The 27,476-nt window shown below is 37.8% G+C and overlaps 1 protein-coding gene across 4 annotated transcripts in view; it reads right to left on the bottom strand.

The window, feature by feature from the left end:
* The window catches only part of LOC135207903 (uncharacterized), a 574,434-nt gene that overhangs the window by 369,588 nt on the left and 177,370 nt on the right, over window positions 1-27,476 (bottom strand). For all 4 annotated transcript variants that reach the window (XM_064239823.1, XM_064239826.1, XM_064239824.1 and 1 more), the window contains one exon: window positions 9,238-9,702. In XM_064239823.1, coding sequence (XP_064095893.1) covers window positions 9,238-9,702 — 465 coding nt within the window. The remainder of the gene's footprint in view (window positions 1-9,237; window positions 9,703-27,476) is intronic.

Raw genomic sequence — 27,476 nt, 5'->3', positions numbered from 1 at the left:
GAAAACGATCAGGCAAAGATCCTCTGGGACTATGGTATCAGAACGGATAGGGTGATACGTGCAAATAGACCAGTCGTGACGTTGATTGACAAAGTCAAGAAGAAAGTATCACTCATTGATGTCGCAATACCATGGGACACCAGAGTTGAAGAGAAAGAGAGGGAAAAAAAAATGATAAGTATCAAGATCTGAAAATAGAAATAAGAAGGATATGGGATATGCCACTGGAAATCGTAACCATAAATCATAGAAGCATTAGGAACAATCCAAGATCCCTGAAAAGGAATCTAGAAAAACTAGACGCTGAAGTAGCTCCAGGACTCATGCAGAAGAGTGTGATCCTAGAAACGGCGCACATAGTAAGAAAAGTGATGGACTCCTAAGGAGGCAGGATGCAACCCGGAACCCCACACTATAAATACCACCCAGTCGAATTGAAGGACTGTGATAGAGCAAAAAAAAAAAAATAATAATAATAATAATAACAATAATAATAATAAGATTCTGTTCTAAATAAAGTAAATAAAGATTAAAAAATAATTTTACACGTTTTAAAAACTAGTTTATCTGGTAAAATGTGACCCATGGCATCAGAATTATGATCTTTTACATAACATATATAAAGTGCATTCTTGAGTCAGTCTCACAACACAGATCATTTTTATACAGTGGCACAATTGGATAACCTACAAGTATAAGAAACAACAGACAACGCTATTAAAACTTCACAAAAACAGAACAGATCTACATTAAAAAAGAAAAAAATAAACACTTTAATGGTTAAGATATTTCTTGACGAATTAGTGAATTAGTCTCTCTCTGCATTTACAATTTCGTTTATCATCAGTTTGCTGTAACTTATCGCCGTAGATGTCCGCAAACCTTTTGTGTCAATGTGAAACTTCAAATTTTTCAACAGCTCAAAGAACTGAAGTGACACCAACTTGCAGCAAATCGACGGTCCGTGATATATAGAGCTTTCTGGACGTTGTCTCTTCACACAGACTGGGAGGGATGTTCCAGAGTGGAATTTTTTTTATTCTTTATTTTTTTTTTAATAGTGACCCCTAAGAGTTTTCGGGAATCGTTATCTAGGACTAATATTTCGTGGGGGTCATTATCTTTATGATATTTAGTCTTTTGTTTATGCTTTTATGGTCATCCCCAACGGGCTTGTACTAAACGCGCCGCCAAGGTGGATATATTACGGGTTAAAAAAACCCTTGTGGGTCACTATCTACAAAAGATTTTTTTTTTTTTTTAACATATGGTCGGGAACATCTGAAGTTGCGAATATGCCAGTTACCGCGACAAAAATGAAGACGGAGCACTACTACTAAGAATGAACGTGTTTCCGGCTCTAATGGTGGGGAATCGCCCAAAGTAATCGGTCAAGCTTTCCATGTAACTTAATTATATGCTTACCAGATGTTGTCAGATACAGACTTGTTGGTGAGGCACATCCATTCATATAAATTAAACCATTTTTCAACGTGTAAGTTATATACATGAACCTAATTTATTCGATGTAACACACACGTCACTACATAGCCTTTTTCTCAGATGGTGAAATATCGTTATCAATATTTCATTGGTACCGTGGTCCACAGGTTCTCAAAAGATCAACATAAGATCACAATAGAGTTAATTATTTCCAGATTGGATAAGTCTCCACTAAGACGTTTGGCATGTCAATGGCATTCAGACATAGTCGGTAAACGGATTTGTAAATCATATTGCCCGAAAATACTAAGTCCGGATAAGTCCAGATATTGATATTGTGACCGTAGCAACTGTACTATCATGAGCAACACCTACGAGATTTGTGTGGTCATAAAGACACGCATAAGAGCAAGTTACAGATCGTTATTTATATGCAATTAATGATACTCGTGAGGTCGTAACGACATGTATAGGAGCAGCTACAAATCGATATTTATATGCAATTAATGATACTCGAGTGGTTATAACGACACGTATAAGAGCAAGCTACAAATCGCAATTTACATGCGATTAAGGATACTCGGGTGGTCGTAACGACACGTACAGGAGCAGATACAAATCGTTATTTAGATACAATTAAAGATACTCGTGAGGTCGTAACGACACGTATAAGAGCAGCTACAAATATTTATTTAGATACAATTAAGGATACTCGGTGGTCGTAACGACACGTATAAGAGCAGCTACAAATGTTTATTTAGATACAATTAAGGATACTCGGGTGGTCGTTACGACACGTATAAGAGCAGCTACTAATCGTTATTTATTTGCAATTAAGGATAATCTTCATGCTAAAAAAAATATTATTATGAGCTAATAGAGAGACGAACATCGCCAACCAAAACGACGGAAACATTTTTGTGCATCAATATCAATAAAGGAGACTCGGTTTTTACCTCGTATGTCCTTCAGTCACACTAGATCTAGAAGCTTTAAAAAGCGCACTATTCACTTCCTCCTTACTCGGTATGAAAAGTATCGTTAATTATAGCCTCTATTTAAAAATATGCCACTTTCACGTTGAAGTACCGCCAAGGACAAATTGAGGCACTGCAAACTAGATCACTTTCATTTTAGGCAACTCTGCTGTAGATGAAAACATTTCAAGAACATAAATTTCCAAGTAAAAATTTAAGGCTCCCATTCTTTTTAAGAACGAATTACAAAGCAACAATAAAGTGTAGAAATGAGAAAAAAATAAATAGCGGATAATACAATTAAGAAAGCAGACTTCAGTAGTAACTCCAAGCTAAAAGGGCGAGAATTGCATCAGAATCTTAGTTCAATCAGGACGAGAATTTCATTAGAATCTCAGTTCAATCAGGACAAGAATTTCATTAGAATCTCAGTTCAATCAGGACGAGAATTTCATCAGAATCTCAGTTCAATCAGGACGAGAATTTCATTAGAATCTCAGTTCAATCAGGACGAGAATTCCATTAGAATCTCAGTTCAATCATGGGGAGAATTTCATCAGAATCTCAGTTCAATCAGGACGGGAATTTCATTAGAATCTCAGTTCAATCAGGACGAGAATTTCATCAGAATCTCAGTTCAATCAGGACGAGAATTTCATTAGAATCTCAGTTCAATCAGGACGAGAATTTCATTAGAATCTCAGTTCAATCATGGGGAGAATTTCATCAGAATCTCAGTTCAATCAGGACGGGAATTTCATTAGAATCTCAGTTCAATCAGGACGAGAATTTCATCAGAATCTCAGTTCAATCAGGGGGAGAATTTCATTAGAATCTCAGTTCAACAAGGACGGGAATTTCATCAGAATCTTAATTCAATCAGGGCGGGAATTTCATCAGAATAAGTGCACCCGGGCACTGTTCCTTAATTGTAACGCGGGGCCCCTGAAGTCATTACACAAACCGAGATAATTTCGCTTCCAAGATATACTACTACGAGAGATATGAGGAACATTCAGCACGAGGCCCTCTGAGCGCATGGCATTGTGATAAATTACCGCTTGCTTTCTTTTTTCATATCTTTTATACAGTTGCATCCCTTAAGCTTCACACATCAAAATATATCTTGATTCAAACCCTCTTCTTTCTCCATGCAAAACACTGCTGCTCATTTAAAAACTAAGCTTGTAATATCAGGGCAATTCACTTTTACACCCACAGCTCATTAGTCTTATTAAATTTGTTCCTGTGCTTTCACTAAATTACTGAAATAAATGGAAGACGACGGCTTGTCATGGAATTTTTTCCGGAAGTCGGTAAGATGTCGAGAACCTTTCAGGAAGATTTAGGGGTATGCGGTTTTCTAGTTTGATTTTCTTCTTTGTCTGATCCGTCGTTCTATTAGCATCACATCATAAGAACGCAATGTTTGTATGTTAGGAAAATGTGCCTGTTCTGTCTTCCTATTTAACAACTTATTCTTTGCACGCTTGAATTTTTACAAGTCTATGGCTCCTTTGGTGGGCTTGGTCCATATGAATAGGGTTCGTTTCTTCTGAAAAAAAATAATAATAATAATAATAATAATAATAATAATAATAATAATAATAATAAAATAATAATAATCTTTCATGGATGGTGACTCTCACGGTTTTTAACCCGGTATGTATCCACCTTTGCGGTGTGTTTAGTTAAGCCCGTTGGGAATGACCGTAAAAACAAACAAATTACTGTAAATATCATTTAGATAATGACGCCCCAAGACATGCTAGTCGCAGATAACGACCCCCGAAAACCCTTGGGTGTTATCATCTAGGAAAGATCCAATAATAATAATAATAATAATAATAATAATAATAATAATAATAATAATAATAATAATAGTACATCAGATAGCAGTGTCTGTATATCTGGTAGCATGATAAACTCATTTGTCTATTTGCAGAATCAGACTGGCTGTTACCAGGATCAGTCTTCTCATTACCAGTATCAGAATGCCTACTAATTGTATTAATTTATTTATTAGCAAGATTATCAACTCATCTATTAGTAGCCTCAGTCTGTTGGATACTACGATTAGACTATCTATATCTGAATTAGTGGGTTTATTTGCAGGATTAGTTTGTTGGTTGGTAAGTTTACACTGATTATCAATTTCAACATGTTTAATTCATATTATCAGGATCTGTCTGTCAGGATGAGAACTATCGGCTTTAATTTTCAGCAATTTAGCAGGACTGGGCTGAGCATCTAACAAGCTTATTCTACTTGTTTGCAGATTAGTCATTTAATTAACAATAATAGACTGTTACAAGGACTAGCTCTACAGAAGCAAGATTAGCCCTTGAATGATTAGTCAGTTTTATTAACAAGAATAGACTGTTTGCAAGGACTAGCTTCATAGAAGCAAGATTAGCCCTTGAATGATTAGTCACTTTATTAACAAGAATACTGTTACAAGGACTAGCTCTATAGAAGAAAGATTAGTCCTTAAATGATTAGTCAGTTTATTAACAATACTAGACTGTTACCAGGACTAGCTCTATAGAGGCAAGATTAGTCCTTTTCTTCAATGATTAGTCAGTTTATTAACAAGAATAGACTGTTACAAGGACTAGCTCTATAGAAGCAAGATTAGTTCTTTTCTTAAAGGATTAGTCAATTAATTAACAAGAATAGACTGTTATAAGGACTAGCTCTGTAGAAGCAAGATTAGTCGTTAAATGATTAGTCAGTTTATTAACAAGAATAAACTGTTACAAGGATTAGCTCTATAGAAGCAAGATTAGTCCTTTTCTTATAGGATTAGGCCAGTTTATTAACAAGAATAGACTGTTACAAGGATTAGCTCTATAGCAGCAAGATTAGCCCTTAAATGATTAGTCAGTTTATTAACAACAATAGACTGTTACAAGGACTAGCACTATAGAAGCAAGATTAGCCCTTAAAGGATTAGTCATTTTATTAACAAAAATAGACTGTTACCAGGACTAGCACTATAGAAGCAAGATTAGTCCTTAAATGATTCATCAGTTTATTAGCATGATTAGACTGATCAATTTTCCTTGCATCACGACTGATCAGTTATCATTTTTCTAGTCACAAGATGTTCAGTTCTCACTGGGAGTGACCAAGCTTGATACCAGAACCATAGGAAAAGGACCCATCTCCTCCCTTTAACCAGCAATCAGGGCCCGATCGCCGTTCATTCCCGGCAGAGCATCGTACAAACTTTTATTTCACCCCCTCCACTCTTCGCTTCAAGTTTCGCTAATGCAATAGAGAGACTCGTCTGAGCGGAAATCGAGAGTTGGTAAGATACGAAGATCTCGAGTTATTCTGAATTTATATAACTTGGTTAATGGAGAGAGAGAGAGAGAGAGAGAGAGAGAGAGAGAGAGAGAGAGAAATGACTTCCTTATACATCAAATCAAGGTCCTCAATCCTCCCTTTCTTTACAAATTATTTCTCATTTTCACACTCGAGTGGATATCTCGGGTTTTCATAATAAAGATGGGATTTATCTCTTCTATGTATAGACTCGCTCTGTCTGTTTTTAGAGGGAAGATGCACATACCTGAACTACACTGGTATGTGAGAAGTCCGTAGATTTATTTACCAGCATTCCTCTTCGGCCCCCCCCCGCCCCCCCCCCAGTAACCCCCGCCCCCTCCACCCACTATCTCTCCAGCATTGGCCGCATCATTTGTCTACGCGCCGAGATAAGTAACCTCCAGCTGCTTCTTGGTACCAATGCTCTAATGGCTGTCCTTACCAGACGCTGCAGAAGGCAAAATTAACATCTCGTCTTTTCGTACGCATTAATAAAACGTCGAGTGACAATTACAAAACAAGTTACAATAAAATAATACACGAACCATTAGTCTAACGTGTAGAGACATCATCGTTGTCCAGTATCTATTTCTATTGTGAGCACATCAAATAAAAAAAAACCAACACCCTAACAGCCGAATCGGTAGCAGGAATGTGTATTTATAGCCCTACAATGCCGACAGCAACCAGTCTTCGTAAGTTATCGAAGAGATGACTAAAAAAAAGAAAGAAAAAAAAAAGACCAAAACCAGTTTGGACGTCTCAGGGGCACGGAGCTCATCGTTTGCCACTCAAAGTTTTAGGCGAGTTTTATTGCCTTGTTTTACTAGACCTCTCCTCGATATTTGTCTGGTTTTATGAAGAAATAATCGAGAATTTCATAATTAAACATTACGGTTTATCCAATGACTAATACGTCAGGCTGGAAATGAGAAAAAAAAAGTAGCTGAAAAGTACTATAAAAAAAAAATTTCTACTTAAACTGGTGATTTCTAATAAATCTCAAGAAGAAGATCACTGAAATAGCAAAATATCCACATAAAAATGCCTTCATCCATACAAAACCTCTTGTCCAAATTTAATTTCACATAAGCAAATTCAGTTTGGACACTACATATTATATATCCCCATTTAATAAGCATTATAAAGTATATAACAATAACACTTGACAAATTTCCCTAGGGGTCTGGTGACAACGACCCATTCTGTACTTGGAAGAAATTCACAAGTACTCAAAAATGACGATTCACGTGGGATTCACCTTTATTCTGGCAAATTTCTTTGGATATTTATAGTTCGAGTGAAAAAATGGGGAGTTTGGGCTGGCCTTGTTTTGAATATATATTTTGCACACACACACACAGATATATATATATATATATATATATTCTATATATATATATATATATATATATATATATATATATATATATTATATATATATATATATTCTGTAATACATACTGTGCACTGGTTTCGAATCTAGCTAGTGTCAACTTTGAAACCTTCAAGATTTTTGCAATACTGCACAAAATTCAAGATAGCCGCTAATGAATTGAAGGACTCCCGTTTTGTTTAGCAACAGTTGGGTGATTAATCCCAACGATGCGACACCTGAAATGGAAGGACACGCCAAGCTCCATCCTTGGCACTTGCACAAGTGACTCTACAGAAATATCATGATATTAAAAGGCGTGATATGATAAAAGAAAGCCATTATCAATATGCACCCTTAGTAGCTCTTTGTCGCCGTGTTTTAAATTTGTTGCTGAGACATACAGGAGATTCGCTAGATACCATGACAACGAATTTCTTCGCCAAAATCTAGGTGGGGAAAAGCATGTGGCACCACAGTGAAAAATGCCACTCAACTATAACTGATTTCAAACTACACGGTCAAAGTACACACAATCAGCTGGCGTGCTGGAGGTCTGCATGGAAAGCATCAAATCCGGACGTATACCCAAACCAAGAAGCTTTGTAGGAATAATTCTCTGGTCGTGAAACATTACATTATTCCAGTGCAAAATCCACTTTTGTACAGAGATTTTTACATGTATGGCAACGCCAAGGTGTAAAGCCCTATGAAAACAAACGTCGGCGAGGACATCAGTGATGACAAAACATTATCATCCATCATATTCATGTATTTATCAATATGTCACGCAGCAGGTGTAAGTTTATTGTACCCTTTTTATTTTTGGTAGAGGTGAACATACATATAAAGAAGCAAGACTTGGAGTAGTCTATTTGATGTCAATAATGAAGAGTTATGTCTTAATAATGTAATCAGAAAAGATCGCCCGATGTTCATATCAAATGTAATGTTACGGGGCGCTCACCAAATCTTAAATGACATGATTTAAAATATAAAGATAAGCCTCATTAATTAGAAACATTTAAAACTGTTATCAATATCTCATTACCTTATTTCATGATGTCTAACATTTACCTATCACAATAAATGTATCACTAAGACATACTCTGATATGTCAATTAACCTTTTTTTTTTTTTTTTGGCATAAAACTAGTTCATTGACCGGATTTCCGATCCTTTTGGTGAGCAAATAATTGCTGCACTGATTCACCGTGTCTAAGAACTAATAAGGGATTTTGACGAAGGAAAAATCTATTTCTGGGCAAGGGCCCGTGTCGCTACGTGAAATGTCCCTTTAGCACACATTTCTAAGGTAAACTATTGCTAACATACCAGAGAAAAAGCTAAAATGGAAATGTCAGAACATTCTGACTCGCTCACCTTATATAAAAGGTGTCGGTATGGTTTCTGGGGCGAGTGAAACCACTACCACGGGTCTCTTACCATTTAGATTCATCCCTCTTCGAAATCTCTCTACTAGAGAGGGCCGATGTAAGGCCTGCTCTCAGCTACGACTGTAATGAACCAGCTTGTCGAGTAGTGTAGGCATCCAGCTTGGATTTTGCATGTGATTAACAACCAATAGATTTAGATTCAGCATAAAATATGGCCCAGAATACATCTAAAATTATATATACATAAAGACAAGGTTCCATCATTACTCAAATACAGATTTCAAATTTATCAAATAACATCGACACTAACATTTTTCTATTAATGCTCTGAGACCTTCGAGTATTAACGGGGCAGTTTTATTCCTGAACTGTTCAACAAAAAGCAAAGAATAACTAACAAACTTTCTCTAACATAACACTGAATATTCTCTCTTCAGGCTACGAGTATCACCAAACGCCCTAGTTAAAATCAGATATGTTCTTTTTATCCCGTTCAGTAGATGACTTAGTACAATCAATCCTAAAGCTCTTTTTTTCTATCACTATATAAAATACTATTTCCTTGTTTCTGTTGGAAGGAAGAGTTTGCAATTTCCTTAAGTATGAAATACAAAGTACTAAGGACAAATTAAGATTCTATTATCGTCCCTGAACTTTCAAAATAGAGAGAGAGAGAGAGAGAGAGAGAGAGAGAGAGAGAGAGCCAACTTACCCCATCCGGAGACTTGGGCGGGATGAGATCCATGGAGGACACCAAGGACCTGGAATGGGAGTGTGACGGAGCGGGCAGCGGCTGGAGTTCGTCCCCCACCAGAGACTTGCTGTGGTAATGGCGCGGCCTGACGATGTCCCCGACGCTCGGCGGGACGACAGGCATGCCTAGGGGCTTGGCAACATGGCTGACGATCTCCGGCCCGAGGGCGTGGGCGGGCTTGTGGCAACTGGGGATGACATCTGGGCTGGCCAGAATGTCCGGCGGGTTTAATCCGTTGACGGTGACGGATCCGTTCGCCTTGGTGGGACTCATCAGGACGGACATCCCGTTGCCCGTGAGTCCGTTAGTGCCTCCATTGACGTGGATGGTGCCATTGGCGTGCCCGTTGATACCCATGAGAGGGGGTGAACCCTGCCCACCCCCGAAGGTGGAGAATGTCGACAAACTGCGCGGATTCCAGTCCTGAAATGAAAATAAAAATATCGTGAGAATATTATAATTAATTAATCTATTAATAAAAAGCAGTTTGACCAAACAACATTTTAAAAGGTTGTAATTGCAGTAAAGAACCTTCAGTACAACCACCAAAGTGTAATGTAATTCAGCTTTTTCTATTAATGGGCTTGGCAAAAGCCGTGTCACGTAATGAGGTTTAGAAATTAAAGGTACCAAGTATGCACTGACTCTAACATGAATGGTAATACTTTTCAGTTCACAGAAAAAAACTTAGAATCATCATTATTACGACAACAAACTACTAATGTCATCCCTGTTGGGGAGTAGTGCCGTCAGTGCGCCTCATGCAGTGCACTTTGGGCATATACTTAAGGTTCATTGCAGCGTCCCTCCGGCCCCTAGCTGCAACCCTTTTCATTGCTTTTATTGTACCTCCATTTATATCCTCTTTCTTCCATCTTGCTATCTACCCTCTCCTAACAATTGATTCATGGTGCAACTGCCAGGTTTTCCTCCTGTTACACCTTTCAAACCTTTTACTGTCAATATCCCATTCAGCGCTGAATGACCTCATACGTCCCAGCGCCTGGTCATTTGCCTAACATCTACTCTATTATATTCCTATGCCTACGAACGTCACGGCGTAATTCATATGATATAGATTTCAAAATATTAAACTAAAGAAAGCCCGAACTTCTCATTAATACCGAGATGTAACAAAAACTGTCAAATTTCGTTTGGAGAGAGAGAGAGAGAGAGAGAGAGAGAGAGAGAGAGAGAGAGAGAGAGAGAGAGAGAGAGAGAGAGAGAGAGAGAGAGTCCACAACATTTAACACTGAAAGAAAATTATAAAAACATTGACGCAGCGAGCAGCCCTCGCATGATATAAAATTACATAGCATATAATATATGCACCTCAACGGTTCCGTATTTCAAGTCACGACTAAAGGAGCTCGGCGCAGATCACATCTATATGAGTCACCCAGAAAGATTGCCAACATTTTCTTTGGTATCATTTCACGAAAATGGTTTTCCAAATATGACATACTTTCTTAGTTTTGTTCTCACGTTGCTGACTAGAAAGTAACGACGAAAGTAATTTATAAATCTACGACAAACTTAAAAAGATTGAATGAATTACTCTCGCGTACGTACGGCGTTTGACGGCTATTTTATCAACAAAATATCACTACCTTTAACTCGAACGTCCTTTGCTGCGTATGTAAATTTCATGTACATTAAACTTCTTTATATATATATTATCTATATATAGAGATAATATTAAGTAATATATATATGTGTGTGTGTGTGTGTGTGTGTGTGGTATATATATATATATATATATATAATATATATATATATATATATATATATATATATATATATAATATATATATATATATATATATATATATATACATACGTGTGTGTGTGTGTGTGTGTGTGTGTGTGTGTGTGTGTAGCTTTCAATGACTGAAACAGTATTTTCCAAAAATGAAGAAAAATCGATGTCTTAAGACAGTACGATGTACTTTTCCTCAAACTAATGGTTTTCCATGTGACTGCTTTAGAGTTGATCAGAATGAAAATTTTACGTCTCTCTCTCTCTCTCTCTCTCTATCTCTCCAAAACAACATGACTTGGAAATTGTAATCAACCAAAAAGGTTAATATCTTCAATAAACAATAAAAAGGGGGTTTAACTGATATACCAGATAAGTATCGGTAGGAAGTCCTCCCTAACTAAACGCGGACAACTGACTCCCATAAGGGTGTGTTGGCGCTCTTTTGAGAGTGTAACCATTCGTCTAATAAAACCCAGGCAATGATATAAATAGGCTTAACCGTATTAGGGGAAGGGGGCAGGTGTGACTAATGATGACCGACTTTAACTTTAGGCCTAATCGACAGGTTTGTATTGAGGAACGGCGGGGATAGTCAACGCCTCCGATTTACCGATTCCGATATGAATCAAGTGTGGGCCTGCATGGCTGTGGTCAGTGTCCTGTTGCCACTTTTTGGGAGAACTTTCGTATTAAATAAGACATTTTACCTGAAAGATCTTCATAGCTTTTATCTACAAAGAAATGACATTAGCCTTATATTCATGTGTCCTTATGAGAAGACAAGCTACGATACTGAATTAAATAAGGCCTCGAACTGCTAGGCAGGTGGAAGATAGAGATGAAACTTATTAGAGTTAATTAGGGTATCTACTCCAAGTAGGTAGTAGGTGGGCACGTCAGTCAATACAGTGTTTGTTTAGTTGTTGCACTGTTGGTCACTACGGACAAAAGGGAAACGGGGGTATATAAGGTTTTATGTTTGTGTGTGCGCGTACATGGGAGGTCGGGGAGAATTGTAGACTGAAGATGCCATGAGAGAAAAGGACAAAAATATGAAGATTCGATTGCTCTGTTGCTGGCTGCTAGCTTATGCAACCAGCGTTCGGGAGGAGTCGGCATGCTTTCCAGCTGTTTTCAGTAACAAAACCAGTTTGTAAAACTTTCAGTAACAAAACCAGTTTGTAAAAAAGAAAAAGAGAAGCCACGTTCGCTGAGCAATAGCGAACCGAAATTCTTGGATAGACGGTAGCATGGAAGGGGGAAGGGAGGGGGGGGGGTGTAATATTACCGAACAAGATTCATTCCATCCAGCCTTGAACGACCGTGTAGAACGCCCTAAGGCGTCGGCATCATGGTTTGGTTTGGGCTCGACAGACTCCCCTTACAGGATCTACATAATGTGCCCTAATCTTTAAAAGAGGCTAAATCCGGGCACCTTTCTTTAATGGAAATCCTCACAATAAAAGAGAGAGAGAGAGAGAGAGAGAGCTATTTTACCAGTATTTTTCGCATTTTATAAGAGTTACAATGAGTTACAAGGATTAGGATGTCTCAAAGACTTATAGTCCATCCGAGGAGACATCGTGTGGTCACTTATCTGTAGGAGCAGGTTTCCACTGTTCATTCACAGTGTCTTAATGATTTTGTTTAGCTTTCTTACAAACTCTTCCACACTGTTGTTGTTTACAACTTCTGGTGGTAGTTTATTCCATGTGTCACATATCTTGTATATGAGAGAGAGAGAGAGAGAGAGAGAGAGAGAGAGAGAGAGAGAGAGAGAGAGAGAGAGAGAGAGAGAGAATGACCGTCAAAGTGAACTATGTTAAATTCAAAGGTAGTTTTTTATTACGGTATGTCACACACCTTCCATATTCATTTTTATAATGAAAATAGTTATGTGGGGCTCAAACGCATCTTTTCACGCTACTACAGCAGTTATCACGAAAAGAACCTGTCACATCCTGCAAATCAAAGAAAAATATTTGTTCCATCCCTCTTCCAGATTTAATGTCTTGATAAAGCTTATTCGATTGCGTGATAACATTCTTAGTCTGCCAAAGAAAACAAAATAATGGAAGAATTACATGAAAAAAAATGATTACGTGCCTGTGCAGAGGACTACTTGATAAATGAGAGAGAACATTAACCATAGAATATAAGAGAATTAAATAGAACAGAATAGGATATAGTATTTAGGTAAAAGGCCAAGCGCTGGGACCTAAGAAGTCATTCAGCGCTGAAAAGGAATGAAAGGGATTGCAGATAGGGGATGAAAGGACGCTGCAAGGAACGTTAAGTAATGCCCACAGTGCACTGATGACACTAACCCCTCCCCCCCAGGGACGGGGTAGAACAAGAAAAGATAAAAGTTTCAGGGTCTCTTGCGACAAAAATTATCAATACTTTCGAGGCTTTCCAGCATCAATACACAGTTATTACAGTAAATTGTCCGGAAGAATTCTCAAAAAAAATAAATAAAAAATAAATAAATAAAATAAAAAGTGGCGTAACTTAAATAACCTATCTCAAACAACAAAGAATAACTCCAACTAACCATCCTCAGTATTTCTGAGGAACCATAATTCTTAGTACCCGTAATGATAGAAAAAAAAAGTTACAAAATATACTCGTTGTTTACAAGTATTTACAGAAATATTACAGCAAGTCATTGCAAAAATTACGAGAAAAGTCCGCGACAACCCATCATTACGCCTACTACCGCAAAAGTTTCTTGCATTTTGCAAAATTGACAATAATGTTGTGTGTTGATATACGACTCCTACGCCAAGATTAATAACGGGCTAAAAATATACTGATCTGCAATCTTTCACAACAAATCTCTTCGTTACGCCATATTGCGCCACAACTGTCTAATACTTGGGTAAACCATAAACTATAAAATATTGCAATTTATTGTGACAGTAAATGAGAGCAATTTAGTAGCATGTGGTAGGTTCTCCGGTAATCGACTTTAGCGAAATGGACAAAAGGCTTCTTAGCAAGTATGGCGCCAAATCAGTTTAAAAACAATTGATGAATGTCTAAAGTATAAAGGTACTCTGTCAAGATAACATCAAACATTCAAAATACATTTTTTTAATTATTATTTTAAAGGTCGGTATGACCCATGACCGCTAAAGCCAGAGGCCTAAGGTCTGTAGCAAGCAAGATTCAGTAATGATAACTATTCACAAGAGCTCATGTACCATGGACATTTGGCATGAACAGAAGGTAACCCACCCAAGTACAGACGACACCCAATGTTGCCTAAATGCCTTTCTTTATCTTTTCCTATTCTCTTCAATTAACCGAACTCGATTTTCGAGCTATTCCCTCCTAAGTTCATCCACCATAGAATTAAGATCCAATTAATATTTTAAAAACCATTAGTATACATATACTATAATATATAAATATATATATATATAGTATATATATATGTCTTATATATAGTATATATACCATATATAATAATATTATATAATAATATATATATATATATATACATATAATAATATATATATATAAATAGACTATTAGTAGTAATAATAATAATAAAAAAATATATTAATGATAATAAATATCATAATTATAGTTCGTAAGTGATAACTAGTAATAAGTTATATATATAAGAATCATTAAACATTTTAAGGTTAACTATGAAGACTCAATCAAGGAGCGATGATAACCCTGTATAATTAACATACACTAACATAAAATGCCCATTCTTGGGTGTAAGTTACATTAATCACAAAATTAAGATTTCCCATTAGCATGCAGAACAAAAATATATTATGCTTGCAAAGCTGTCACACCCACAGTACAACGAAGGATCGTAATTCTAGGTTAATAGTGTTGTAAAGGCAATATTTACAAATGAAAAGTCCACATAGGACGAAGCCATCCTGTCTAGACTATTGAATCCAGAGGCCTAACTCCAACAAGGCTTCTGGAATCTTCCCAACGCAAGACTGATCATCAAAAGTTGGCGCTCTCGGAATTCCTTTGAAGAAGTACTGAAAAGGTTTCGTAGTTATATCCACTTAACCTTAATTTCCTATTTCAGTAAAGGGAAATAGTCTTGTAATCCCCGGTTTATCTAAGTTAGGCTTCTTATATACATGTTCAAATACAAATTATGTGTCGTGTAATAGAATCATCTGCATTCCACTAACAAGGCCTCATAAGTGTGCATCATGTTCTAGCTGTGTCAACTGTCACTTGAATTTAACATTATTTATGCGTAAATAATATACCAAAACGTTGCATATTCCACAGGGTGCCTCGACGCCGAGGTTTACTGGCGGAATCGAGCAGTGAAATTCAAGAGCCAGGTATTAATATAACAACTTCAATACAGCCAGAACGGAAGAATAGAATCGGTTGTTTCATTGAACGTAAAAGAAACAAAAAATCGAATCGACGGTTTCCACGCTCATGGGCCTCATTGTAGGCCCTTCTCATCCACACCAGATCACTGTTTTTGTGCTGCTTCAATCAGTCCTCATGTGGACTGCCAAAAGTCTTTGTTATTATTATTATTATTATTATTATTATTATTATTATTATTATTATTATTATTATTATTATTATTATTATTATTATTATTATTATTATTATTATTATTATTAACTGGGTTATGTAAATATCCTCATGGAGTTGTGTTCCTGCCCTTTAGTGAATGCTAGGTTACAAGTGGCCAAGCTGGTAATACATGGACTAATACAAGCACTCGTTACCTAGTAGACTGGCGGCCTTAATTAAGGACTACAATCTTAAATTGTGGCCTTGGCCAGAATCAGTACCAAGAATTATTGGCAGTGGGATGATGGATACGGTTAAAGGCAAGTTCTTTGTCTCCTTGGCTGTAACTCTTGATGTCTGAATGACCTTGTTAAAAACCAACAGGCAATGGAAGGGTCACTGACCCTAGTCTGGTGGGAACTGGGTACTACGATGAGCTAGCTATCAATTAGTGTTAAGTTAAAGCACAATTTAGAATGAGTCCAGTTCCTGTACATGGAGTGCTAAGAACCTCCTGGTTTGTAAATAATAAGGATAAATCTAAAATAGGAAATTAGAATTTAAGAACCCTGAATCCAGCTGGAAATACAGAACAAAGATATCTGAAAATCTTAGTCATTTGAGTCACGGTGCATAGGAATGCAAAAAAAATGGATTAGGTGGGCATAATGGAATATTCATTAAAGGAGAGCAGATGGAATTGGTAGAGGCGTCTACATAGTTGAAAACGAAATGCAGAAAGGCCATTGACTGACTAGACAGCAATAAGCACTACATCACAGTTCAAAAGATTTAAATCAGAACAGTATTACATGAGTATTATATTGGCTAAGCACCAACAAATTAAAAAACTAAAAGATGAATTTTATATGGGCTACAATGGTTCTCAACTAGGTTGAAATTCCTCACTGGGGGGAATTTCACAGTTTCAAGTGGAGGGGGCGGGATTGTGACCACAGATTGGCAGGCTCAAACTGGCTCTAGGACCACACAAAATGCAGTGTGCATTGGTCCGCACTACTGAGAGGTTACGCTGGGTCTTCTCTCCATCAGCTTGTGTGTTTGAATTATCATTTTGTTGCATATCATTTGGAATGCACCTGCTGAGGCAGACACTTTTGGAACGGAACGATAGCATTTTGACTTATGGTGAATGGGTGCATGGGCCAAAAGAGGTTGAGAACCACTACAGATAAAATACGAAAAGACATGAGAATTGTGATATGAATGTAAATGCTGATAAGCACAATGAAGGAATGGAAGATGCAATGGGCAATAGCAGAGAATAAGAATTTTGAGAAATGGTAGGAGGAACAGAGGAGCGATCTCAGCAGCGACCACTAACAAGCCTTGCCACTCTACAATCAAAATTAAAAGCACCTAACTAAAACGTCAGTTTAAAACAAAAAAGCTTCCTGAAGATCAACACTAACAGGCTTTTGCAAATAAATGTTGTAGCAGATTTGTAGTTTTCTGAACCATATCTGAGAAGGAACAAGTATCAGCGAGAAAGTTTAACATGGAAAAAAGTACTGGGATATGTGGTGACAGGATAGAAAGCTTGTACGTCAGATACGACCTGGGATGTTTATGAATGAGTAAACTGTTTTTGAAGGAAAATCAATGATAAAAAAAAAATATGGGATGCAAAACTTATGGTGGAATCACAGCAGTGAAGTTTTCTGTTTTAAGTGAAATGAAAACTAGTCTACTACACTGTTTCACTGAATATGGCATGCGCTTAAAGGTGTTAGTTATGAGAGAGAGAGAGAGAGAGAGAGAGAGAGAGAGAGAGAGAGAGAGAGAGAGAGAGAGTTTACCTATACGAGAAACCAGAGAGACAAGAGAGTAAAAGGTGCGCTTAAAGGCGCTAGTTATGAGAGAGAGAGAGAGAGAGAGAGGAGAGAGAGAGAGAGAGAGAGAGAGAGAGAGGAGAGAGGAGGTTGGGTAACAGAGCACATTCGCTTGTGTGACTACGATTGGTAAGCAACAACAAAGCTCCTTGGGAAAGCCAAGCGGATTAGAGAGCCTGCAGCTAGGCTTACTCGAATAAGAATCCACTTATGCATTGCTGACTCCATGAGGAAATCATAGACATAGCAGTATAGATATGATTGGATGCATCAACAAGTAATTATCTAGAAGTACCTTGTTCAAGTACGTGTATATATATCTATATCTATATTATGTAAATAAAATCTGTTAAAACAGGATGCGCCTCACGTATAAAAGGCCCATTAAAACACTTTGGTTTAAACTTAAAGCTAAGGACTATTTTGGTGGTCTGACTACCACCCTTATCAAGCAGTGAATGACAGGAGAAGCATGGAGAGAAGTGTTGCTGCAGTAGATCACCGACATAAAGAGTATGTATAAAAACTGGAGGTGGGAAATGGACAGAGACAGAGATTTGTTAAAAATGTGAAATAAGTTTACATAAGGACTGAAGCCTCCAGTACAATGTCTGACTAACAGAGCCTCATGTTAGGCTATAATTAAATTGATGGTAAATGGCATGGAGTCCATTCTCTCTCGGCCACACTTGGCTTCTCATAATATTGTAAATATATAAGGTGTACTGTGGACAAAAACAAGAAAAATTCTCTAGCTCTAATAAAAGTGTTAATGTAAAGAAAGTACCATTAACGTACAAACATTAATAAACAAGGTAAGTTACAAGTCTTTTATATTATTCATCGAGCTTTTACATTATATTCTTCATACACTTTCTATTCAAGTACATACGACCTTCGGAGATCCCCTTTTTTATCCATTTGATCTCGTCAAGAATACATTCACCCTCCTCATAATGTGAATCTTGATTAAAATCAATACCTCTTATAATGCGACTTGTCATGCAAGTGTTTAACGTAAGCTCAAGCTACCTATATCGTAATATACTTGATTTGCGGTTCTTAGTTTCATCGTCTTGTTTGTTTCTACCATACACCAGAGCGACTTCTTCCCATATCAATACTTTTTTCATTTTATTATTAAAATTCACAGCATTTGGATGATACATTTGCCCGATTCACCTAAAAAAATGACACTAAGAATCCTAATTAAACCTTCTAGTTATGATATATTCGATGCTATACAACTTGGCTTTTTAAGCAGACTTATAAGAGATTGGCAAGACCAAACCGAATTCCTGGGGGCGAGGTAGGTGTGGGATCTGGAGGGTAGGGATGAAATGACGGGCAGCGCCAGGTTCCAGTGCAGCGTAGCGCGCGCCATCAAGCTCGTAATAATAATAATAATGACGGTGATGACATTTCATCATAAATGCCACATAAGTGGAAAACATTATAAACAAAACCTTGAAATTCACAAAAATGTTAGACATAAAAACACGCAACCTTGAACTCATAATGAACACACAAGCCCATCATATAAACCAGACGACTGTCAATGTGATCACATCAGCAAGAAAACAAAACAGTAGTCATAATTAGAGCGCCAAGTCTTAAAATCAATTGTTCCAGTGCGTGGACACGAGCAGACATTAGTTAACGACGTGAGCATTTACACGTACTGACACACTTCACTCCTCGGTCAGCGCTAGTAGTGTAGGGTCTGCATTCTATTGAATAAACAATACGTTACGACCGTGTTTAAAGCACAGGCAAGCAGGATTTCCTAGTTTACATTTGTGGGTCACTGAGTACTTATCTCTTTTTCGTCGACAGAGAGAGAGAGAGAGAGAGAGAGAGAGAGAGAGAGAGAGAGAGAGAGAGAAAGAGAGTACCACAATCTCAAGGTGAACTGTATGAATAGAGCCGATTGAAAATTGGCAATTGGAAATTAATGCGGACGCAGAGAGGATGTGACGTCATCGGCACACTTCCCATCTGCGTGTGATGAGTGGCCTACATCAATTGATGAACCTCAGTGTTACCAGATCTTATGTCAACAGCGTGAACAAATCAATGAATATAATCAGCGAGGTCTGTTGCAATAGGAAAACTCCCGTTATGGGAACCCCAGTGAACTTTCTGTGAAGCCTACTTATGTAGGCATATAACAAAATGGCATGGATGTAGGACATTTACGCAAAAACTTTCTGTTTGTGTATGTGTGGAAGTATGTATGTCTATATGTGATTATAATCATTTTGGCACGTTATTTATATATCTCTCATTACCACTAGGACAATGAAAAGACTAAGTATACAAGGTGTCCATAAAGTCCCAGTACCATTCTGAGCAGTAAATACTTGTAATGGTACTAGGACTTTATGGACACCCTTATATGTTACATATGTATGCAAGAGTTTTTAACAGTCTTTACGTAAGCCACGTCTCCGTGCAAGCAGGCTGCGAAAATGTGCGAAAGGGAATTGAAAAAGAGTATGTTCGTATTACGTACACAAAATCTACACAGCTGACGTACGTGTGAATGATAAAGGACGCGTCAGCTAAATCAGGAATTCACTGACCTTCCTAAACAAATGTGTCGTTAATCAATACAAGACCATAAAAGAAAGGATTTGCTCTCGTGCGTGAAACCTGTTCTGAGAATGAGAGAAGCCTTAGTACAGCTGACTCTCGGGAAGAAGTTGAATGTAAATAACCCATCCGAAACGCTTCGTCAAGGAACGAAATAATGCGCCAATCTCTGACGCGAAGTGTGTTCAGATAATGCACAGGCTAAAGGCTAAGCACTGGGACCTATGTGGTCATTCAGTGCTGAAACGGGAACAGAGTAGAAAGGCTTGAAAGGTTAAGAGAAGGAAAACCTCGCAGTTGCACTAAGAAACAAGTGTTAGATGAATAGCAAGATGGAAGAGAGAGAATATGAATGGGGGTGCCGTAAATGGAATGAAAGGCGTTGCAGCTAAGGGCCAAAGGGACGCAGCAAAGAACCTTGAGTAATGCCTACGGCGTACCCGTGAGGTGCACTGACGGCACTACCCCCTACAGGGTAAAGCACAGAAGGACTAACTGACTGATCTTAAACTGATCATAAAGCGTCATCGTCGACGACGAAAATAGATATTTCGAATGTATGTCTTTTGTTTAAATCTTGACAGAAATTAACTAATGACATTCATATACACCTGTAAATTCCATATACAAATAAAATAACAACGATATTCCAAGAAAAACCTGTCGGCAACTATCGATTCGAACAAGATGTTCCTTTACCTTCAGAAAGCAAAATATCCATTTTCAGTCATTATAATGCGAAAAAAAGCAGCTACTGGAAGACAGTTTAAGAGCCCCTATTCAACAATTCAAACCCCTCATTCTGAACAAAATATCAATATTCTATTCAATAAATTACAGAAGCACTTTCTAATATCATTGTCGAACTCGCACATTTAATGTCAACTGAAAAACTCGATTACCTTTGGAAACAAACTTGAATTTAATATTCAGTTCCAGAAACAGGAGCGGCAGAAACGAGTCAGGACTCATCAACATTATTAAACCGTAATACTGAAGGCACGGAATCCCTTCGAACCCAGAAGAGTTGCTTTCTGCCCTTCAATTTCCATCCGTCCCCTTCGGTCTCTTTTCACCTACCAGTCCATTTCTTTCGCTTTGTCTCGATCCAGTTTCCAACTCTCGTATCCTACATGAACAGATCTCCTAAGTCAACCTTCAGGGAGTCTTAGGAACGAAGAGCAGAGGTTTGGTTTGACTACTTAAGAATAAAAAGAAGAAGCTTCTTTCACAAAAACCAGTACGGTAACTATCGTGCTGCAGGTCAAGAACACCTGTGTAATGCTTCGAATAATCGCGGCTATTAAATGTCAATGCCGACTTCAAAACTATAAATTGTCTGGAAACTCTTCGGCTTGACTATTAAAGATTTCCTCATGCACACTTCATACAGGATTGAACATATCGCTTGCATGGATAGAAAAAAAACTAGCCTTACAAAAACTAAGTAATATTTACATGTCTAAGCAAAAAACTAATAAATAAATTATATAAAAAAAAAAACAAGGACAAAATAGTGAACACCAGCAACTCTCAATCACATAACACTGAGGTCAAAGACTATGGAGCAGATTCCAATGTAAAAACCCGGTGCTACGCCGACGTCAGCACCATATATAGGCTACTCAGCAGTCCGCAGACTGGAAGTGAGAAATGTTATACATTGACACTGCGTCACACTCCACCTTAACTGCATAGTTAAATGTCCCATCCGGGAGGAAGCCAAAGGAATATTCGTGTATATTAGGGTAATAATCGTTAACAGTACCCGGCAGGGGCATGGGGAAGGGGCTACATACATCATTTCAGCAACCAATGCTTAGATTAAAAAGTCGTTTAAATGCAAGCAAGTACCTGGAACCTCCTATAAAACGCAGATGCAGAACAAATGTTATCGATCTGAAGTCCATAGTTTAGGCTACAGGCACTGCATTGGAAAATGAAATGACATATCTTTAAAATCCAGCTCAGTTATGCCCCGTAGGCACAACTCTGACATCTAAGTCTGTACAGTCATATCTGTCCCAAGACCTCGTAGTAGACGGCTGACAGCAGAATTAACATAATTACCTTTAAATGGTCCAAACATGCAAAAAGCCTCAGCTGATTAATGCAAGCGGCAGTAGGTTATGATGAGGCCGGAACCCAAACGAAGAAGAGTGAGTCAACTATTATAACTACGAGGCCAGAGAAAGTGAAGAAAAGAGAAACGGAGAACGAAGAGGAAAAGAGAGGGAGAAGGGAAAATAGCTTGGAAAGTAGCCCTCGTCCTCCCCAGCCCTAAACCTGAGTCAAGCCATTGCTATCAAAAAGTATGGCCATAATATTTTCTATTTCGTGAAAAGTGTCACCAAAATATTTTCTTTTTCGTGAGAAGTGTTACCAAAATATTTTCTTAGCAGTCAATGATGTAGTGGTTATTTACAGAGACCCTCGTTCTGTTGGAAAAATTATTATAAAACAAGACTGAGGTTTCAAACCATTTCCATGATATCGGAGGCCTTGTGATGTAAAAGTAAGTTGAGTTTCTATTCTCGTACAAAGAAATGTGATCTATTCTGCATTCAACAAGGATTTATATTATAGTTCAAATCAGAACTATTCAGCGTATGTTGACTATTTATTGCAGGTCTGCGTTTTGCTCATGCTACAGAAGAAAAATTTAATGGAAAATATTCATATCAAATTGCACCTATTGGGCATTTTTTTTCCTTTTTTCGTTTCGCCCATCATTACTGGCCTAGCCTCCTAAAGGTACAGATAAGTAAAGTAGCAAAGTACCAATACTGTTTAATCGGGTCTTAGGCGACCAACCAATGAATACCATGCCCAGTGGCACAAAAGCTCCAATGGTTATATATGAATTTAGCAAAGCATAATTCTAAATTTATTGGATATTTGTGTATCATTGCCCCTGCAGCAAAAGTCCAAACCTTACAAACCTTATACAACCCTTCGTCAAGAACACTCCTGAGTTTGCAAATCGCCCATAAAATTATGGGAGGGGGCAAAACAGCTAAAAATCACGAAAACGCTTTTATGATAATAAGCAGGTGATTTCCACTTAATACTTAGCATAAACATAGGTCTTCCTAGTAAAGGCTGTCAAAAATTATACATTATTAGAGATGCACACCATAGAAGGGAAGAAAATGCCAGGTATTTTAAATCCTCATGTAAGTAGCCAACTACTGCACTGAAGAGGGAGAAAATTGTTGTTCAAGGTTTAGACAGACCATGTCCAATATCTATATATATATAAAAAATAATCGTAAAATAAAAGGCTTTTCTACAACCAAAAAGAAGTGCAACAAATATCTCTTCGCAAAAAGCATTTTTGACATTTGGAGATAGTATGTGAAAGATGCAAATGAATAAACCAACTCCGCTGCACGTCTAACTTAAGAGGGTTTCATACACGAGGATAGTGTACGTAGCATTAAAGATACAATTACTTTACAATGCTACCCTAATGAAACAATAGAAAAGAAAAGTGTTATTTTGTTGTTCTAAAAGTCCACTCTTTTAGGAGAAATTAGAAGGGTGACCACCGTTAACAGTCATCAACCGTTGGCAGATAAGCTCCTGTAACTTTCTGCAGACGACACAGTGGGTTGGTAACCTTACATCCAATATGAGAGCCAAATAATGGAAGGTTAACACCAACTGAGCTACTACCCACATGAAAGCGGTGCGTTGATCGAAAAGTTATTTTCAGTAGATGAAACCTATTCACATGGAACAAGCACAGAGGGGCCACTGACTTGAAATTCAAGCTTCCAAAGGATGTTGATTTCAACTTCCCATCGCAAACTCTACACTGCAGCAGTAACTGATCATGATACAGAGCCAGTGATTTTCCACTGGCCTGGGGGAGACGCGAACCCGCGACATTTGAGTGGCATGCCACGACACTAACCACTATACCAGCCGACAAACATAATGCTGACGTGAGTAGCAATGGATCACAGTATGATTCGAGAAGCCACCCGAGTGAGCAATTCATATCTTATGACGCAATTCTACGTAATGATATATTCTGTATGTTTGTCAAAATAGTAATATTCCAAGGAAAGGTTAAGCAATGGCAAAATTAGTTTACTTGAGCTTAACAGATGCGAAAAATTAGACACTACGAAAACTTTATATATTAAAAAAACATTATGGCAGAACAGAAAGTCTACAAATTAACAAATAACTGAGAAATAGGTCCCGTCGTTTGAAAAAAAAATTGAAATTAGGACCTCCAAAAATAAATAAGGAAGATGATGTGAAGTAAAATTATGAATCTTCGTCACACACTTTTAATTCAATATTACTATCGGTCAGCAAGCTGATCGACATTCTTCATTGATAATTAGGAGCAAAGAGTTTTTCTACTTATTTATGGCAGGAATGTGTCTCCAGAAAACAACCCTCGGCAGAACTTTTCTTTCAATTTAATTATACATCTCATCAGCCTTCATTTGGGTAATCAGGCGGATCCCTTTTTAGTTGCTAGTGAAATGGGCGGAGACTTTTTGGAAGATGAAGCACAGGAAAGATAATAGTGACGGCACAACAGGCTCTTTGAGACACGATGAAGGCAATGATGGATGTCGACGATTCAATACAGCAAGAAAAAAGATCCTCAATATTGCTGTTTATTGCGACCCCTTCTCTGACGAGGAGGGGAGACGATGACCGACGTGTTGCAGGAGAGACGACGGAAAGAAGAGGTGCTAAGGGCAAGAAGGACAGGAAGGGCTAAGTGAAGATGGAGAGGCTGCATTCGACAGGACATGAGACACAAAGGATTAGACGAAAAGATGCCTGGAGGAGACTCATTCAAAACGGCTACACCGGCTGAAATTAAGCTGAGAATAACAATAACAACAACAACAACAACATGAAAGAATTGCAATTTCCCCTCATCAAAAACTTTTTTTTCCAATTCCCCCCCAAAAAACACTGACAATATGATATCAAATAAGAAAAGTAAATAGCGCAAGGGTTTTTGTTACCTTTAAATCTCAAGTATTCAGATTGTATGTTTAGATGGAGTGTGATTTCTTTTTACGTAGTCTCTCTCTCTCTCTCTCTCTCTCTCTCTCTCTCTCTCTCTCTCTCTCTCTCTCTCTCTCTCTCTCTCTCCATCTGGACATATACTCTCTACTAGCTCGACAAGTAAGTTGAAGCATTATTTTTCTTTGTTCCCCAAATAATAACAACAACTTCGAATCGTAACGTCAGCCATAAATCGCTAGATAAAAAATGAAGTCACTTCCTTGAAGTTATGCCTATAAATGAAAGAAAGCCACCATTTACAATCAAAGCACGTGAATTCTATTTAAACCTCGACATGGCGAAAATCTTTGCAACCCGATAGCCCCAACATCGACCACAAACACACACCACCGTTAACCATTTGCTCGGAGCTCCGAGAGAGGCTTCATGGTGTACCTATATACTATGACCGTAACAGGAATTACTCACCATCACTCATTTGCGATGATGTCCTGTCACAAACTGCATAAATTTACCTTGAATCGCTGTAAATGTAGCCTCCGTGTAACATATGTTCAAAATACAGTCAATTGTTTTTGTGTCATCTCTCTCTGTATTACTTAGTCAGCTTACAGTAAAATTACGCTTTAACTTTGGCTGTAGCCTGTGAAATTACTTAACCACACTAGAATTTATGCGCCTTTTCACTGCTCCAGCGCTAGAACAGTCTTTTAATGCAAACCATGGGTTGAACAAACCCAATTATACAAATATATATATTAAACCTGCAAATAGGTACAAATATTCAGTTTTATTCTACACAAATAGTTTGCAAGGGGACCTTTATATCTGACTGTTTTCATTTCAACTAAATACTCAAATACAGTTAGGAATGTTTCAAATCTCAAACCGATGAAATTTTATGTCGATTTAAGTTAATCACCAGCGCTCTTTAATGGGTAAATCTATCTTTTTAAAGGACGAAAGACTAGTCGTCCCATAGTTCTCTACATCAAAACAAGTAACAAATGCGTCGAAGTTTCTTCGGCGCGCAATCGGGTTTTCTGTACAGCTCTCTGCCACGGCACCCATGAAACTCTCAGCCACGGCCAATGAAACTTTCAGTCACAGCGCGGTGGTGGCATGTGTTGTTGGCTCCTATAGAGGTGCCAGACGGTAACTTAAATAAAATAAAAACTACTGAAGGTAAAGGGCTGCAATTTGGTATGTTTGATGATTGGATGGCGGATGATCAGCATACCAATTTGCAGCCCTCTAGCCTAAGTAGCTTTTAAGATCTGAGGGCTGACAAAAAAGTGAGGACGGACAGAAAAAGCCATCTCAATACTTCCTTTTATAAAAAAACTAAAAGTATTTCTATTATGTTTCATATGTTAGCATCGCAGACATCAACAAACAATAAATGTAAGAACTGTATTAAGTCTACGAGAAACTTATAAAACAATAGAAAAAATAACTAACTTTCAGGTAAATGGAAAAAACCGAAAGCAATCAAATCCACTTCGACATGGACCCGGTAAGCAACAGGAACGAGTCAGACGGGTGCAATCCACCAAACGACCGACTCTTTCTTTGGCCTCCCGGAGACGGGCACGTTATTCCACTATGACGTGATCTCGCCAATGAGACCGAACCTCGCCAGGAGGGGAAACAGAACAGAGATGTAGAACACACCGATCGGGAGAAAACTTGTCTCGTCATGACGTTTCGAAATATAGGCTTTAGCTCGCGTCATTTAGAAATCTTGATGAGACGTTAGTTTAACGGTGACATACATACAAAATGCCCTCTCAACCTCTCGAGGGCATTGTGGTTCTTACAATTACATATATAACTGGTAAAAAGTGACAAGTATATTCTACATGTGTATGTATGTATGTATGTAGTATGTCTGTATATATATATATAGATATTATAATATATATATTATTAATGAAGTAGCTAAAATTACTTGCAAAGTAGATTTAGTTTTGTGTATTACATATTATACTGTACTATTTATCCATCAAGTCACACAAGAAGAAAACGTCAAATAAAGGCAGAGCTGTACTCGTCCAATGGAGTTTACTTGATTGCAGAAAGGTCAAATGCGAACACCGTCTGCCTTCACCATAATCTCTCTCTTGACGAAAAGAAAGAAAACCAAATGCAAGCAGCACTTGTTGCACCTAGTCCAGACAAGCCAGTAGTGACTAGCAAGAAGCAAGACAAGCTTTAGTAATATCCGTTGCAGAAAGAAGACCAGAAAACCAAAATCGTAAGGCTCCGTTTTCGTAATCAAACCAAGGATCCATAGGTAACCAACATCTGAAGACCAGACAACCACAGCTAGATACATCCGATATATCACGAAAACTCGACAGAACCTACATCATGTAGAACAGTTGCATCAAAAAGAGAATCATGTAGCATCCACTACAGTACAGTACTTAGAATACATAGCCAAAACCTGGCAG

This window comes from Macrobrachium nipponense, chromosome 34, assembly GCF_015104395.2.
Source record: "Macrobrachium nipponense isolate FS-2020 chromosome 34, ASM1510439v2, whole genome shotgun sequence".
Lineage (NCBI taxonomy): Eukaryota > Metazoa > Arthropoda > Malacostraca > Decapoda > Palaemonidae > Macrobrachium > Macrobrachium nipponense.
Note: the sequence above shows the minus strand (reverse complement) of the source record. Positions and strands in the feature narration are given on the sequence as shown.